Genomic DNA, 16,887 nt, shown 5'->3' on the forward strand with positions numbered 1-16,887 from the left:
CTGAAAGGATCCCATGAGTTTCTTGTACGTGTTCTAGTACAAGTGCTAAGTAATGAATTTTCTTGTTTTTATTTCTTATCTGTGTTTTGTCTCGATCTTATTTCCAATGAATGTATACGTATGTACAATTGATTCAGTTAACTTCCTGATTGATGCTACCTGTACTAAATCGGTTATTACATTCTATTGCGAACCATCTCTAATTCTACTATACAACAAATGTCATATTATAAACCACGCCTTTTGTGTATTTACACCACCTGAACGTTCTTCTTTCCTATTCATATTTATATACATGTCATTCCAGTTCATCTACTGGATTCTCCGTTACTCACCTGTTACTTCATGTTTTATCAATGACTGACCCTCTATTATCTAATGTTGGTAATGATCAACAACTTTTACCACCTGATAATTCACAGGCATCCTCCTCTTACATAACTACAGATAACGTTCGTCATGAAGCTGACACGGCTGAATATTTAAATTTATGCACTGCTGAGTTGCAACTGAACATGGACTCATGTGAGTCATTGTCAGGCAGCAAACATTCACGCTATTTTACAGAATCTCAGTTCATTGATCATTTTTCAAAGGCTGTCAATAAACTATCTTTTCTACAATGCAATGTCAGAAGTCTCGGTAAAAATTTTGACCAGTTTTAACTACTCCTGGACAAAATTAAATATGATTGTTCATTCATTGGTATTTGTGAAACCTGGATTAAATCTAACTCCTCACTATTTTTTATTGATGGCTACACTCTTGTCACTAATAACAGGAAAAACAAAACTGGCGGCGGAGTTGGCTTGTATATTTCAAATGATTATGCATCCAAAATACTTAATGACTTAACCATCATGTCTGATATATTTGAAAGCATATTTATAGAGATCGAAGTTCCTGGTAAAAAACATATCGTTATTGGTGAAATCTACAGGCCACCTCAAAGTAATTTCAATGAATTTCTTGAACTTGTTCAGACTATTTTATCATCACCTCAAATTGCCAACAAGATGTGCTTTATAATGGGCGACTTTATTAAATGCCAACTTGTTATCGTGTGACTCAAATTCTCAGTATTTGGATTTCTTAAATTTGCTTTTATCCCATTCTTTTCTTCCCCAAATCACCAAACCAACAAGAATATCAAATAGCAGTCACACTTTGATCGATAATATTTTTACAAATGTATCTTCTTATATTGAATCTGGTATAGTACTTTCCGACTTGAGTGATCACTTCCCAATGTTTGCTTTCATTCCCAATTTTCATTCACAGTGTAATTCCAGTAAGCAGGTGTCGGGTTTTCGTAATTTGTCCCATGTGAACATCGAACGATTTCGACAAAGTCTTATCTCTACTGATTGGTCTGAATTATATAATTGTCAAAATGTAAACGATTGTTATAATAGGTTCCTTGAAATTTTCGATGATTTATACAACCTGTATATTCCGATATGTATTCCATTGCGTTCTAATTACAAAAAAGTCCCCAGACTGCCCTGGGTCACTAAATCTCTTTTGAAGTGCATTAACCGTAAAAACAAATTGTTCTATAAATATAAAGTAAAAGAAACTGAGGGCTCTAAATTGAAAAACAATAGATATCGTAATATTCTTACATCTTTATTGAGACAGGCTAAAAAAGATTATTATTCTTCACAATTCAATTTATATAAAAATGATGCTAAAAATACGTGGAAGATTATTAATAATGTCCTGAAAAGTAAAACTAAGTCTATACACATTGAGAGTGTGATTGATGATGGTGTGAAGATTCAAGACTCTCGTGATTTAGCTGAATCTTTTAATTCTTTTTTTGTTCAAATAGGGCCAAAGCTAGCTGAGAAAATACCCACATCTGGTAAACCCTTTCATTCTTTTCTCACAAATTCCAACCAAAGTTCATTCTTTTTAACTCCAACAGACTGTTCTGAATTAATTAGTATTGTCAATAGTTTTAAGAATAAAAAAAGTGCAGGTGCTGATGGCATAACTAATTTTCTTTTAAAAAAGGTAATCGGTGTGATTGCCGATCCTCTTGCTCATATTTTAAATTTATCTTTACTAAATGGTATTGTACCCCAAAAAATGAAAATTGCTAAGGTGGTTCCTATATTTAAATCTGGTAGTAAAGATGACTTGGGTAATTATCGCCCAATTTCCTTGCTTTCGTCGTTTTCAAAAATGTTAGAAAAGCTTATTTATACTCGTACCTTTAAATTCATATCTAAATTTAATATATTATCGTCATCTCAATATGGTTTCCGACGTAAACACTCCACAACTCATGCATTACTCATGTTCATTAATAAGATTGCATGTGCTATTGATAATATGTCCCATACTATTGGCATTTTCCTGGACTTCTCCAAGGCCTTCGACACAGTTAACCATGATATTCTCTTATATAAACTATCCCATTATGGGATCAGAGGGAAGGCCTTGGAGTGGTTCAGGAATTACCTCACAGACAGAATGCAATATGTTAATTTAAATGATCATGACTCATGTCTACGACATATCACTTGTGGTGTCCTGCAAGGATCTCTCCTGGGTCCGCTCTTGTTTCTACTTTACATTAATGATTTCCAAACTTCCTCCCCCATTTTGTCATTCATACTTTTTGCCGATGATTCCAATATTTTCTTTACTCATCCAAATCCCAATATTATTGCTGACGTTGTAAACAATGAATTACTATCTGTTTTGGAGTGGATTAATGCCAATAAATTATCTCTTAATGTGACTAAAACGAACTATATGCTTTTCAGTAACTCCATAACATCACTACCTGGTAACATTTCCATTAATGACATAAACATTTTATTTGTTGAACACACAAAATTTCTTGGTCTTGTTATAGACTGTAAACTTAATTGGAAAATGCACGTTGGAAATTTATGTAAACTTTTATCACGAAATACCGGCGTCATCAACAGACTTAAACACTTTTTTCCTCTTGATGTCCTGTTGAATCTATACTCCACCTTAATTTTCCCTTATTTAAATTACGGTATTTTAGCATGGGGCAACTGCTCCAAGACTCAACTGCATAGTTTATTGGTCATTCAAAAAAGAGCCCTAGAATAATTCACAATGTTGGTTTCCGGTCACATTCAAACATCTTATTTTTCAACAATAACCTTTTACATGTGTCTGATATATTTCTCTATAATTTGGGTATTTTCATGTATCAACTTACAAAAAATGATTTGCCTGATTCTATTGCTTCTCTTTTCACTAAGAACTTGGATATTCATTCATACCCTACCAGGAAAAGGAATGATTTTCACATCCCCCGTTTACGCACTTCATTTTCTCAAAAAACAATTGTATATACTGGTCCGTCTTTTTGGAACAATCTTCATCCTGATTTACTTCACTCTTCTTCTATTCATCAATTTAAATATAAACTCAAGTTACATTTGTTGAATGCCTACAATAATAATGATGATTAGACATTTCATGTATAATGTTCTTTTTTTATAACGTGTACCATTTTACAATTCATTTTACAATTCATTTGCAATTTTAGGCGTTCTTTTGCCTATGTGACATTTAAGTGGATTTTAACAGGAAAGGAATAAATAATTCATGATTTCTATTGTTCGGTTTTTGTAAACGTTCAGGTGGTGCAAACATGTATGGTGCATACTCTCCTATTTATTGGCTCGTTACTACTCTTCGGTTTAATGTATTTCTTTTTCTTTCTTTTTTCTGTATTGTATTGTATTGAACTCGCAAACAACTATTTGTCAAACTACTACCGTCTTAATTTTAATTGTGTACCCCTCTCTACTGTAAACATTTTCTGTCCCTGTTATTTTTCAAGTCGCCCAGGAACCTATTCTTTACAAGCTCTGCTTTTCTATAGGTTCCTGCACATTTCACAGTTTGTACTTTTATCTGGGTTTCCTTTAAATGATATTAGTTGTCAAACAAATGTGATGATTACCTTGTCAATTAATATAATCATTTTGTTATATTATGAAACAATATGTCTTTTATGTATATTTTGTTATCTGTATTATTTCTGCATGTGAAATGTGAAATCAATAAACTCAAACTCAAACTCAAAGTGCTATGCACACACGTATGGGCACATTTAAGAATAAAAAGGAGAAGTCATTTTCAAACTTGTAAAAAATTAGTTTGTAATCCACACACTAGAAACTATTTAAAGTACTGTATGTGGGCACCTTGTCGCCGAATGTATATAAATAAAAAGTGATATATTCGGTCATGACCTTGATACACGAATTTGAGGATATTCGGGCCTCTCGTTGCCCTTATTAGCCTTGCTGTCAAAATATTGTCAGCGAGCGAGGAAGGAAGACACTTTAGTATCTTCACAATTTTATTTTCTCATGTAATTACATATTTTAACCGTTTCTGGTATTTGATTTTTTTAAACAAAATCAACGTTTTCCAAATCGTTCTCTATATATAAAATTTATAAAATCAAATAAGATGAATTACCAGAGAGCGGATTTTTATTTTCTTTTGACATGGCACCGTGCATATAACTTGAAGGCAATTTCTATTTCAAAATTACTTAACGTACACGAAAACATATTATACTTCAGCAAGTTCAGCATGACAACAGAAATAAATAGATAACGTGAAGAAAACCTTAATTATGGATCATGGCATGGATGAAGGCCCATTATACATACAAAGACAAATACACGATCAGCTGATTAAAAAAGTTACAGAGGATGCATAAAGGAAATCTTACATCCTAATTTCTTTGTTGCGCCATTGATGGTGATAGATGCTGTGCGCAATGTATTGTTCAATTTCTAAGAAATGTAATTTCTGTTCTTTACTCGGTAGCAAAACTACAGGGGAATTGGGCAACCTCCACCCCCCCCCCCCCCCACATATCGAATTGAATAATTTGAAAAGACTGAAATGAACTTCATAAATAACAAAGAAAATGAATGTTTATGCAATTTTCTGTAAGTAGCAATTTGGAGAGAAGCTTGCGTTATACGTCACAGTGTTAAAAATTCCTCGGGGGTGATTGTCATTGGGGGTAGTTGTCCTCCGGGGATTAATGTCCTTGAGGGGTGGGGGAGGGGGAGTTGTCCTAGAAGGGGAGGGGTAATTGTTCTCAGGGGGGTTGTCCTCGGGGGTAGTTTTCCTGGGGGATAGTTGTCCTCGAGGGTAATGATAATAATAATAATAATAACGTTTTATTTACCCAGGGTAGCCACTCCAGTTATAAAACTGCTCTTCCAGTGGGCCCTGCATAACATAATATGTTACTACTACCCTTCTCCAATATAATATGCTGAGTGCCTAGCTAGAAGGCAGAAGGTCCGATTGTTATAAGTCTTTGGTATGACTCGGCTGGGGTTCGAACCCACGAACTCCCGTTCGTGAGGCGGGCGCTCTAACCACTGAGCCACCATACCCAGTAGTGTCCATGGTGGTAATTGTCCTCGGGGGCAGTTTTCCTTGGGGGTAGTTGTCCTCGGGGGTTATTCTCCGAGGGCTAATTTTCCGGGGGGGGGGTTGGCCCCGGGAGGTAGTTGTCCTCGGTGGATTATTTTCCGGGGGGTAATTTTGCGGGGGGTAATTGTCCTTGGGGGGTAATTGTCCTCGGAGGGTAATTCTCCGGGGGGGTAATTTTTCGGGGGATAATCGTCCTACGGGGGTAGTTTTCCAGGGGGTATTTTTCCGGGGGGAGATTGCCCAGGGGGTAATTGTCCTGGGGGTAGTTGTCCTCGGGGGGTAATTGTTCTCGGGGGGTAATTGTCCTCGGGGGTAGTTGTCCTCGGGGGTAATTGTCCCCGGGGGGTAGTTGTCCACGGGGGTAATTCTCCGGGGGTAATTGTCCTTGGGGGTTATTGTCCTCGGGGGGTTATTCTGCAGGGGGTAATTTTCCGGGGGTAATCGTCCTACGGGGGTAGTTTTCCGGGGGGGGGGTTTCCGGGGGGGTGATTGCCCAGGGGGTAATTGTCCTGATACGCTTAAAAGGACGCCACATTACCTTAAAAGGATGTCACAGGTGGCAGTCCACGTTCTCTAAAATCTAAAAGTCCATATTTGTCTGGCGTAGGACGACATCACCGACCGACGCGGTCATGGGCGCACCATAAAGCCAGACCGATATCATGCAGAGAATAAATGGAAGACGGGCTAATATGCCACTTTCTTGATGTAATAAAAAACTAATGCACCAATCTTTTTTAAGTGCTTCGTTACAAACGATTCATTCACCTGTTATGTATAATTGTATTTCAATAATCAGAATGTGGATTGCATATTAGGTAGGACAAACAAATGGCTCGTCCTACCTGACAACACGTAATGTATTACAGATTTATGCTTTAAATTTTGATTACATCGCGAAACGGGCCTATTACCTTCCCGAACTTGATAAGGGCAGGTACATGTGGTAACACAGTCGAAATAACGCCCCTGTGCTTTCAGGGGCTGAGTACATCATTATCATCATCACGCTTTTGAAGATTAACCTTACCATTTTATCGCGATGACTACCAATAAAAGGACATTTCCCGCTAATGACACCCCAAAGAGAATCCAAATCAGATTGCTTTTCCCCAAGGCTCCACAACCACCACTGCTTTCTGAAAGTTCAATAGTTCATCATGATATTACACGATTAATAAATGCATTTAATTACTTTAAAAATGTAAATCATTATATAAGAATAAATGTTATTGTGGAAAACTGCCTGAACTATTAATAACCGTTCCATAACCTAGCATTTTTCTTTCTATTTTGTTTTGATGTTGGATAAGGAATTTTCTCTCTTACCGGAAGTACGGGAAAGTATATTGTCATTCCTTTGCTTTTTGATGATAATGGAAAGATGAAGTATCAAACCGATCAGAAATTGAAAATTTGCAACTAGACAAAGTTTTGTGATGAATCCAAAAGACTTATGATAAGTCATTAAGAAGAACAAACACACAAACAAATAAAACACGAACAAAAACACAGCAAAAGGCATACAAACAAGATGAGGATCTTAGGATATATTAGTGCCGACTATGTGCCGAACACTATAGATCAGCTGTTCCGAACGCGCGTTGAGAATTTGAATGCGATTTTTGTTATATGTTTTAAAACTTGCTTCATGAAACCGTCATAAGTACAAGTTCACCGACATCCCATTGAAACGCGTAAAATTTAGGACGTCAATACTACTTGATAATGTTTTTCTTTAAAAATTTTGTGTTCTCCTTTTGCACTGCTTTACTATTTGCTATTTTGCTATTTTTCAGTATGGATCGAACCTATTACATTAATAAAGATTAGTTCATCAAAGAATTGTAGTGGTCGAGTGAATCAGTCATAACACAAAAGATGTATCGATGCCAACAATTCTACAATGAACACTACACAACGTGACTTCGGGGGGGGGGGATTGAAGGAGCGTTCACGTCGCGGTTCCTGTCAGATGAAAATATGCGAATCCTTTAACCACACTACTCAAGTTCTTTTAGTAACTACTACAACCAACACCATGGCTACCGCATCACCCAATTCGTGGATGAACATCTCATGCTCAGGCCAGTAAAATCATGCACTGGCCAACTCCTAAACCTCACTCAGTTCATTGGGGATGGGTATGAGAGTAAGCTAATCACTAGAGCAGCTTTCGTTGATCTCTCTGCTGCCTGAACCACAGAATCCTCACCAGGAAGATCTTTGAGCTGACAAAGGATGTGAGACTGACTAGACTCATCCAGACGTTGCTGTCCAATTGGCGATTTTTTTTTTGTGGTCCTCAACGGCAAGCGCAGCAGATGGCGCAGACAGAACAATGGCCTACCACAAGGAAGTGTGCTTGCACCGCTGCTCTTTAACGTGTACATGAACGACCAACCGATCCACCCAAACACCAGGAGTTTCCTCTACGCCAATGATCTCTACATCGCCACCCAGCACCAGCCATTTGTGAAGTTGGAGGAGTTCCTCAGTGATGCCCTGGCCGGACTCATCCCATACTACGCGACCAACCACCTGAGAGCTAACCCTGATAAAACTCAAATAAGTGCATTCCACCTCAAGAACAGGGATGCCTACCATCAACTAAGGATCAGCTGGTATGGGAAAAGGCTGAGGCACAAACTCAACTCAGTCTACCTAGGCGTCAAACTGGATTGCTCCCTCACCTACAAGAACCACATTTCCAACACAAAGGCAAAAGTTGGAGCCCGCAATAGCATCCTCAAGAAGCTAGCCAGCACCAACTGGGGGACTGATGCCAGAACGATCCCGACGACAGCCCTTGCGCTTTGCTTCTCTGCTGCGGAGTATGCATCACCAGTGTGGAGTAGGTCAGACCACGCACCGAAGATCGACCCAGCTCTAAATTTATCTTGCAGAGCAATCACTGGTTGCCTTAGGCCAACTAAAGTAGAAGACCTCTTCCCGCTCTGCGGTATTGCCCCCACCACACGTCAGAAGGCCTGTCTTGTCCCAGAGAGAAAAGTACAAACAAGAAAACAATCCACTCCACCCACTCTTCGAACGACAGCCAGTAGGAAAGCGGCTCAAATCCAGACACAGCTTTCTGCACACTGTAGAGCCCCTTAATACCAGCCCTCACGACCAAATGATAATTTTGTGATCTAACCACCGCCAGACCACTCCACATAAACTCTCCCTCAGCCCAAAGGAATCTCTCGCAACCGGCTCCAGCGAGACTTGGCCTACCTGGCTAAGCCTCAACCGCCTAAGAACTGGATACGGACGATGCACTAACCACTACTTGATACAACTTCTTCATCAAATATATGCCAACGCTGATAAACCCAAATCTTTATCCACCATCATACTTACCGATTTTTCTAAGGCGTTTGATCGCATCGACCATAATATTGTAATCAACAAATTGATCCATTTGCAAGTGAGGCCATGTGTAATATCTTGGATACTGAGTTTCCTCGAGTTGCGTCAACAAAGGGTAAAATATTTTGGTCAGTTATCTAATTTGAAAACAATCAATGCTGGTGTTCCGCAAGGTACCAAACTTGGTCCGATTCTATTTATTGTAATGATCAATAATGCCTGTAATGATGTTAACTTACCAATTTATAAATATGTTGACGACTTAACGATTGTAGAAAGCCGAAAAGTAACATCTCAGTCTAAACTACAAAATGCAATCACTGATCTATACCAATGGTCAGCTAAAAATAATATGACATTGAATCCGTCCAAGTGCTTCTCTATGGTTATAACATTTATGAAAAATTGTGATGAACAAACTTCAATTTTCATTGGCGACAAAGAATTAATTTATGTTCATCAAGCCAAAGTCCTCGGAATTATTTTACAATCAAACCTAAAGTGGGATAGTCATGTATCCGATCTCACAAAAAGGTGTTATAGGAAGTTATTTATGTTTCGTTGCCTTAAGAAGTATGGATTGCCTGTAGATGACCTTTTACTTATATATAAAGGATACATTCGTTCGATTTTAGATTATGGGGTACCGGTTTTTAATGACAAAAACTCATGTATATATTTTAGAACGTATTCAGAAAAGAGCTTGCAAAATCATTTTAGGACGTCAGTATGAAAATTATGAAGCAGCATTGGAAACGTGCAATCTATGTTCATTAGAAGCAAGACGTAAGCAGTTATGTATAGACTTTGCAAATGCACTTGTCAAACACCCTCAATTTAAAGAATGTTTACCTCTTAGACAACAAAGCACTTATTCTCTAAGATCTCAATCAAAGTTTAAACAATACCAATGTAAAACAAAACGCTTCCAGTGCAGCTCTCTTTCTTACTTTATAAATCTTTTGAATAAAATGTAATACCAATATTTTTAGAATTTCACAGTCCATGATTGAACTATGTGAATGAATTTTGATAGTTTTTATCTCAATTTTCTGCATTACTGAATATTTCTTGCCATCTTCCCTCATCTCTGTAATGATAAGGTACCCTTTGTCTGTCTCTTCCTCTCTTCAACTCTCTCTCTCTTTCTCTCCCTCTCTATCTCTTTCCGTCTTTCTCTCCCGTCCCCCTTCTCTTTCTTTCTCTCCTTCTCTCTCTTTGTCATCACTCCAACTCTCCCTCTCCTACACCTCTCCTAATCTCTTTCTTTCTTTTTTAACAAAAATTTGAATCTGATCAATGAATTTTTATGAAATGTCTATATGTTTGATTATTGATTTATGTCATATTTTGTGTTATTTCAATTTGAATTGCAATTGTATTGTATATAACCTTGTGAAATGGATCGCAATTCAGCCATTGGCTGCGATGATCTTTTTAATAAAACCATTTCTATCTATCTATCTATCTTCTATCTATGCAGAGTCCTAATGCAGAGGTGGGGTCTAGGAGACGAACAGACAGCATGTGAATGCAGTCAGGAACAGACAATGGAACACCTGCTAGTCTGCCCACTCCTGTTAGAGCCATGTACCCAAGATGACTTGGAAGCCGTGAATTGCCGTGCCAAAGCCTGTGTGGACCACTGGACGGGACTTGTGTAGTGACTCGATAAGAAAAAGAACGTGACTTCACAAACGGCTTGATTTATTCAAAATATTTCTTATTACTAAAATGTAGTAACATATTGATAAGATTACATTGAAAGACATTGCTTTTCGAATAAATAATGATAATAATAATACATTGTATTTCTAGAGCGCTTAATACAATATGCTTATATGCGCTTTTCAAAAAATGGCGACTCTCAGATACATGTAATAGTACATTCAATATCATGTTTACAAACATTAACAAAATATATGATGTCAGTAAGCGCAATATCCACTCACCAATGCTAGTCGTCGTAACAGACACAAGTGGACTCTTCGAACCCTCTCCACCCACGCCTTCTCTGGCGGCAGACACGCTGATATTGTACTCATTTCCTGGTTCCAACCCAGTCAATACAAACTCCATTCTTCGTTGAAGATCGCCCTCTCCCACATCCGAGTCGATTCCACCACCCTCTACCCATTCTCCATCCATCGTCTGTAGGTAGACCAAGTAACTGACTACTGGCCCTTCGCCGGTATCAAGACACGGTATCCAAGAACTCCAGGAGACAGTGACGAAGGTTGAACTGATGTCTTCCACCGTTGGTCCAGATGTCAGCCCAGGCAAAGCTGTCAAGACATAAGAGTATAATGTCATTCATTTGCCTCAAGGCACCAAAACGACCACTGCTTTCTGAAAGGTCAATAGTTCACCATGATATCACACGATTAATTAATAATAATAATAGTGAACATTTATAATGCGCCATGTCTGTCAAAAATGACATCCCTGGCACAGTTGTGTGGAAAATTGTATAACTAATGCATTTAATTACTTTAATAACATGTTAATCATTATATAAGAATAAATCTTATTATGAGAATACTGCCTGAATTATTCATAACCGTTCCATAACCCAGCATATCTCTTTCTATTCTGTTTTCTTGTACTGGAAATACTGGAAAGTATAATGTCATTCCTTTGCTACATGATACAAATGGGAAGATAAAGTATCAAACCGAACAGAAATTAAAAATGTGCAACTAGACAAAGTCATTAAGAAGAACAAACAAACAAACAAAACAAGAACGAAAACACACCAAAAAGCATACAAACAAAATGAGGATCTCAGGATATATTAGTCCAGACTTTGTGCCCAACACTAGATCAGCATTTCCTAATGCGCGTTAAGAATTTGAACGCAATTTTCAATAAATTTTTGCTTATATGTTTTAAAACTTTTTTTGTATAGGGGTGTTTCGTACTCCTGGATTCGTTTGTGCTTACCACAACGTGAACATTCATAAAGAGGAAATTTACGACTCATGTTATTGCCTTTAGAACCTCAATGTTCGTTTGTTTTTTCTTTGAGGGGTGTAGGCCTATTCCCGCTGTAGGCTTATCACATCGATGTATATAAATCCAGTTCTTACCGTAAAAATTAATCGGGCTAAAATCAATTCTTGAGAACGATCTCTCTGTCCTTGCCAATTCACCAACATGGCAGAAGATCTGATCATCATCCTCAATGTTGTCTATCACGAAACTGTTGTTACGTAATCCACCGTTGACATTTGTCGACGAGTAGGGAATCGATCTTGCAGATAAAAGATTTCTACCGACCGACACCCAGACGTCAACGGGAGACAGTGTTGTATCGTCCAGGACAACATCGACAGCGCAAGAAACATAAGCCGACCCCGGGTTGCTTCGAGAACTCGTCAGTATGAAATTATCTGTGGTACGAGAAAGGGAGAAGGCCTTAAAGAGTTGTATTATTCGCCGTTCCTTCAGTAGTGAAATGAAGAAAAAAATTCTTCGGAAAATGACACGCCACATGTGTAAACAATTTGAGGTTGGTTATGGCGTCAGAGTTGCCCCTTTCACTCGAGATGTCACAGTTGATGACATAGGACTGCGTCAGCGACCGACGTGGTCTATGACGCTCCATGTGAGAATGACGTCACATTAAAAGTGAAAGTAGAATGAACATTGTTTAATACTTGCACTAATAATGGCTCTAATAGGTCTTATATTTATATCTCAGCTTTTGTAATGATATAATCGACAAGAATCTTGTGCAATCGACATTATTGCTCGGAGTATACATGTATAGTCCTACACACAGAGAAAAGTAGGTGTAAATTGACTCCCTATAGGGAGTAACTGCTTGTCACATAAGTGACACCCCTCAGGGAGTAAATTTACTCCCCAATGTAGGAAGTAAATTTTGTTTTTTCATAAGAAGGTGAAAATGTGCACCCCAAGGTTATGATTGTACTCCCTTTAAGGAGTAAAATTTGCACACAATGGTGCTCATTTAACACCTTTTGGTTCCATTTTCATGAAAAATGGGTTCATTATTTACACCCGTGGGGTTGAATTGTATACCCTTCATGACCGATTCCACACCCTGTGGGGAGTAAATTTACACCCTTTTTATGCACAGCATCGAGCAATCAATCATCCATGCTTCGTAATCACCTAACAGTCACTGATTCTCACCCTTTTGTCTGCGTTTCACTGCTCTAAAGAAATCAGACCAGAATGTCGAGTTATATGTTGAAAAGCTTTAATGCTTACCTAAACAACAATTAGTGTGAACTCAACACAAGTGCAGACTGTAAGAACTAACTTATAGCTGGACGTATCGGTTCAAATGTCATGGAATTACCTAAATCCGCAATCCTGCTTTACCGTGTGTGTGTGTGTGTGTGTGTGTGTATTGGGTTTTTACAGACGTGTATCAATCAGATATGATTATTTACGTCTGGGGACCGACCTTTAAGCGTCACCATCCGAAAGACGTGACTCATTTTCGGACCTGCGTCCTCGGCTGAATCAGTTTGTAACTTCCACTTTTTAGCTGGATTACAGGCGCACGCCACAACGCCTAGTTTTGTTGTTCCGAGCGAGGCGGGAAGTTTCGCCGGCAATTACCGAATATCTTCCCTTTACTTATACGTATAAAAAGACAATTATGTACTAGTTAGTAAAACAACACTTCTGCTAAGTTCATTAAATTATCAAATATAACGTTCGGTACAACCCCTTATTCTTGATCGGATAACTTTCACACAAATAATATGCCCAAATGAAACATGATAACTCCCCTAACATGACTACAATATGTGAATTATGCTAATTTGTCTTCATTTGGCAGTACCTATATTGACACGATGCGCCATTGCTGTAGCGCATGCGCATATGTACTGACCAATCAGAGCTCGTCTGACTAAAATACGGTGTAAAATCACATCCCTCAAATATACACCCTTGCGTATTTCCGTGTTTTACTCCCTAAAAGGTGTAATAGGGGCGCTCTATTTTTCCAATTTCGTTTTACTCCCCAAGAACACCTTTTATTTCTCTTTGTGTATATATATATAATAAAATACATTATTTATCGATATAAATTCCAAAATATAATATTTTGTTTAATGCAAGGGTTTTCTCATTTTAAAGCATTTCTCAAAAGCAATATATTTATCTGTCTGTTCGTTATTAACACTTCATATATTTGTATGCAATTTACAGTAGGCCTAATTATTTAGAATGTAACCCTCTTTGTAGTCATTTTAATTATCTTTTTAAATCAAGTTAATATGCCTGTCCGTTAGAAACCGAAATCGTAAAAAAACAATTAGCCCACTGGACAAGTCTAGTATTCACTTTTCTTTTCATTGTTAGAGGAGACTGCAACTGCAAATCGACCCCTATAGTTTCATTAAACAGACAAGTATATTTTACTTTTAATGAAAAAATATAAAGGCTAGACTCACAAACTCCTTTCTGGCAAATCAAGCGTAGAAGAGCTCCACAACTGTTATCATCCCATCTTCCATGTCTGTTTGGATTCTGGGATGACCACAGACAAGCACAGTTTTGGGTCCTTCCTGGTCCTCCATCGTTCGGCTCGTCTAGAGCCCATCCATCATATCTTATCATAATTACAATGACAATTAAAATAAAACAGTTTGTAAATAATGAATGCCCCGAAGTTCAATAAAACGGAATGCATGGCTGTATCATTAAACGAGGGAAATCTAAATCATTGCCTTGTGTATGTCTTACCGAACTTGGGTTCCATCGAGCCACTTGAATTGACCTTCGACCTCTCTGTCATGGCAACCAATCCAAAAAAATCGCTCTGTCGTGAGGGGTGGACTGATGAAAGTCGTCAGAAAAGACTAGATGATAATAAATACATAACAATTAACACCAACATAATATTAGACCGGATAAAAGACATTGAAATAAATATGCAAGTTGTTTCCGTGTACATGACATTTGTTATTATACATTTGCATCATAACGGCACAGCGCTCACGTACATCACCTAGCTGATGGCAGCCAGGCAGATTATTCCACCCGGGGGTCCTAGAAAAGAGAAAGTAATCATTTGAAACAATATAAACTTTGAAACAATACAAACTTTCATTCTTATGAAACTTATCAAATTATAAACAAGTGCATTTTTCCATTTTAATCATCCAGTACCCCCCCCCCCCCCCCCCCCCAAACAAGGAAAACTCGAGCCAGGTGCTAGTAAGGGTAAATTTAAAGACAACAATATATCACATACTGTCAATTGTCATGAATAAGCGAGTTCGTAATTAGGATTTGCGCATGTGCAGATAAAGGTCATTCGGACCCAAATTGTAAAACCATTGAGACGAATACTTGTATCGTGCTCATGAAAGATATGTAATCAGTATTCATTTATGCACAAACAGTACATTTATCTGATACACAGGTGGAAGTATTCTTCTCAAGAGGCAAACAAAAGGTATTCATGAAGCACCTCCATCACTTTGGCAGTGATTATTCTCAAATGCACAGGTGGGAAGTATCCATCGTGTATAAGATCTGTGGATATTTTGGGGTCATGCGGTCCAGGACTATTTACGAACTCGCTTATTTATTCATGACGTATTGCAAAAGATAATAATGATAATTAATTGAACATACTCCGTGGTAATAGAAGTAAGCCATGGGAAAGGAAGGCAGTGACACAATAGAGAGAGAGGGGGAGGGGGAGGATAAAGAATATATAATTCACTTTTTTTTTTAATTATAGGATTTCCCGACCAAATTCGCGAGTTTGTCATTCGAATTCATTTACTTTGCATTTAAGTTAGCGCACATCAGCTTTGCCATGCCAATTATCATTCAATTTTCCCGATTTTGTATTTGATTTAGGATTTTGGTCGAAGGATTTCATAGATCTGTCATTCAATTTAGAAACTGCTCAACTAGCATTCAAATTAGTCGTCACTTGTCGAGGCGTCATTTTTATCATTCAAATTAACACCTGTCATTCGTATTCGAAATATTTTTATTCAAGTTAGGAATGTTAGGGGGAAGAAATGCAACACACGTTTACAATTTAAAAAATAAAATAAAATAAATGACCTGCCATTGGGGTCTATTCTGTTATTCCATTTATTCATTTTCAGGACAATGCATATGGGTATAGTCAGACATTAAGTAAAGAAGGGGCGAAATCGAGGGATATGGCATTTCTGCACGGACATGGGATGCATGGGATGGTATCGCAGAATGCAGACCTACATCCCCAATGCCTTGCCCGCCAGCAGATCGATGGCTAAAGACTTGGTTAAAATGATAAATCATGCTCAAAAATTGTGTGACTCTAGTCTCTAAACCCCTATACAGTGCGTCCCAGAAAAAACGAAACCGAGAAGTATCGATGTTTAATCATAACTGAATCACAACCATAATTAATGAATGATACATATTTGGAAAGCATAGAGTCTCCTCTTTCAGTTGATGCTACTCACGTGATGCATATTTCATGCATGAGTGATTAAAAGCAATTTGAAGGAAGGAAACCAAAAAGTAGTTTGGAGGGCGGTATCTGAATTTCAAAGAAAAATTCATATTTCCAGAAAGTTCATTTTCTGCTCTTTCATATGATACCTCAATCAAGAAAAATGAGCCAGGAATAACAAAGTTGTGTTTGTGTAAAGTAGTGCTTGCATTTCCATAATTTGATTAAATTAGAATGCTAGAAGTACACCGTCGCGATGTCACAAAATCGTGTTGCGCTAAATCGAATGACCAAATACGAAAGAAGCACTTTGTTCATTAATTTGAATGAAACATACATAGATTCTAACGAAAACTTCATAGATTTGAAATCTAGAAAAGGGAATATAAACCCGAGATATACCCGACAGCACTAAAACCGTCGAATTTGAACGCAAGACAAATGAATTCGAATGACAAACTCGCGAATTTGGCCGGGAAATCCTATATTAAACTCGGTACTGATAATCATTTATCCACCATCTGAATGCCATGTTACGCTACATAAAAGTAGTTCCACGGTATCTTTTATTTTCATCAAATGGTTGAAATAGCATTGTA

General features: G+C 37.8%; 1 protein-coding gene and 1 non-coding gene across 5 annotated transcripts in view; both read right to left on the reverse strand.

The window, feature by feature from the left end:
• The window catches only part of LOC105437983, a 31,804-nt gene that overhangs the window by 4,926 nt on the left and 9,991 nt on the right, over window positions 1-16,887 (reverse strand). For 2 of the 4 annotated variants that reach the window (XM_030996937.1, XM_030996936.1), the window contains exons 3-7: window positions 14,569-14,684; window positions 14,277-14,434; window positions 11,928-12,230; window positions 10,791-11,123; window positions 6,497-6,605 (exon numbers count right to left, since the gene is read on the reverse strand). In XM_030996937.1, coding sequence (XP_030852797.1) covers window positions 6,497-6,605; window positions 10,791-11,123; window positions 11,928-12,230; window positions 14,277-14,434; window positions 14,569-14,684 — 1,019 coding nt within the window. Of the gene's footprint in view, window positions 1-6,496; window positions 6,606-10,790; window positions 11,124-11,927; window positions 12,231-14,276; window positions 14,435-14,568; window positions 14,685-16,887 lie in introns of those variants that run through there. The other 2 variants (XM_030996938.1, XM_030996939.1) reach the window with 2 other exon arrangements.
• On the reverse strand, window positions 5,354-5,426 carry TRNAV-CAC. The gene has a single exon. It is a non-coding gene; the product is annotated as a tRNA-Val (tRNA).

This window comes from Strongylocentrotus purpuratus, unplaced genomic scaffold (assembly GCF_000002235.5).
Source record: "Strongylocentrotus purpuratus isolate Spur 01 unplaced genomic scaffold, Spur_5.0 spur5_scaffold_3, whole genome shotgun sequence".
Classification (NCBI taxonomy): domain Eukaryota; kingdom Metazoa; phylum Echinodermata; class Echinoidea; order Camarodonta; family Strongylocentrotidae; genus Strongylocentrotus; species Strongylocentrotus purpuratus.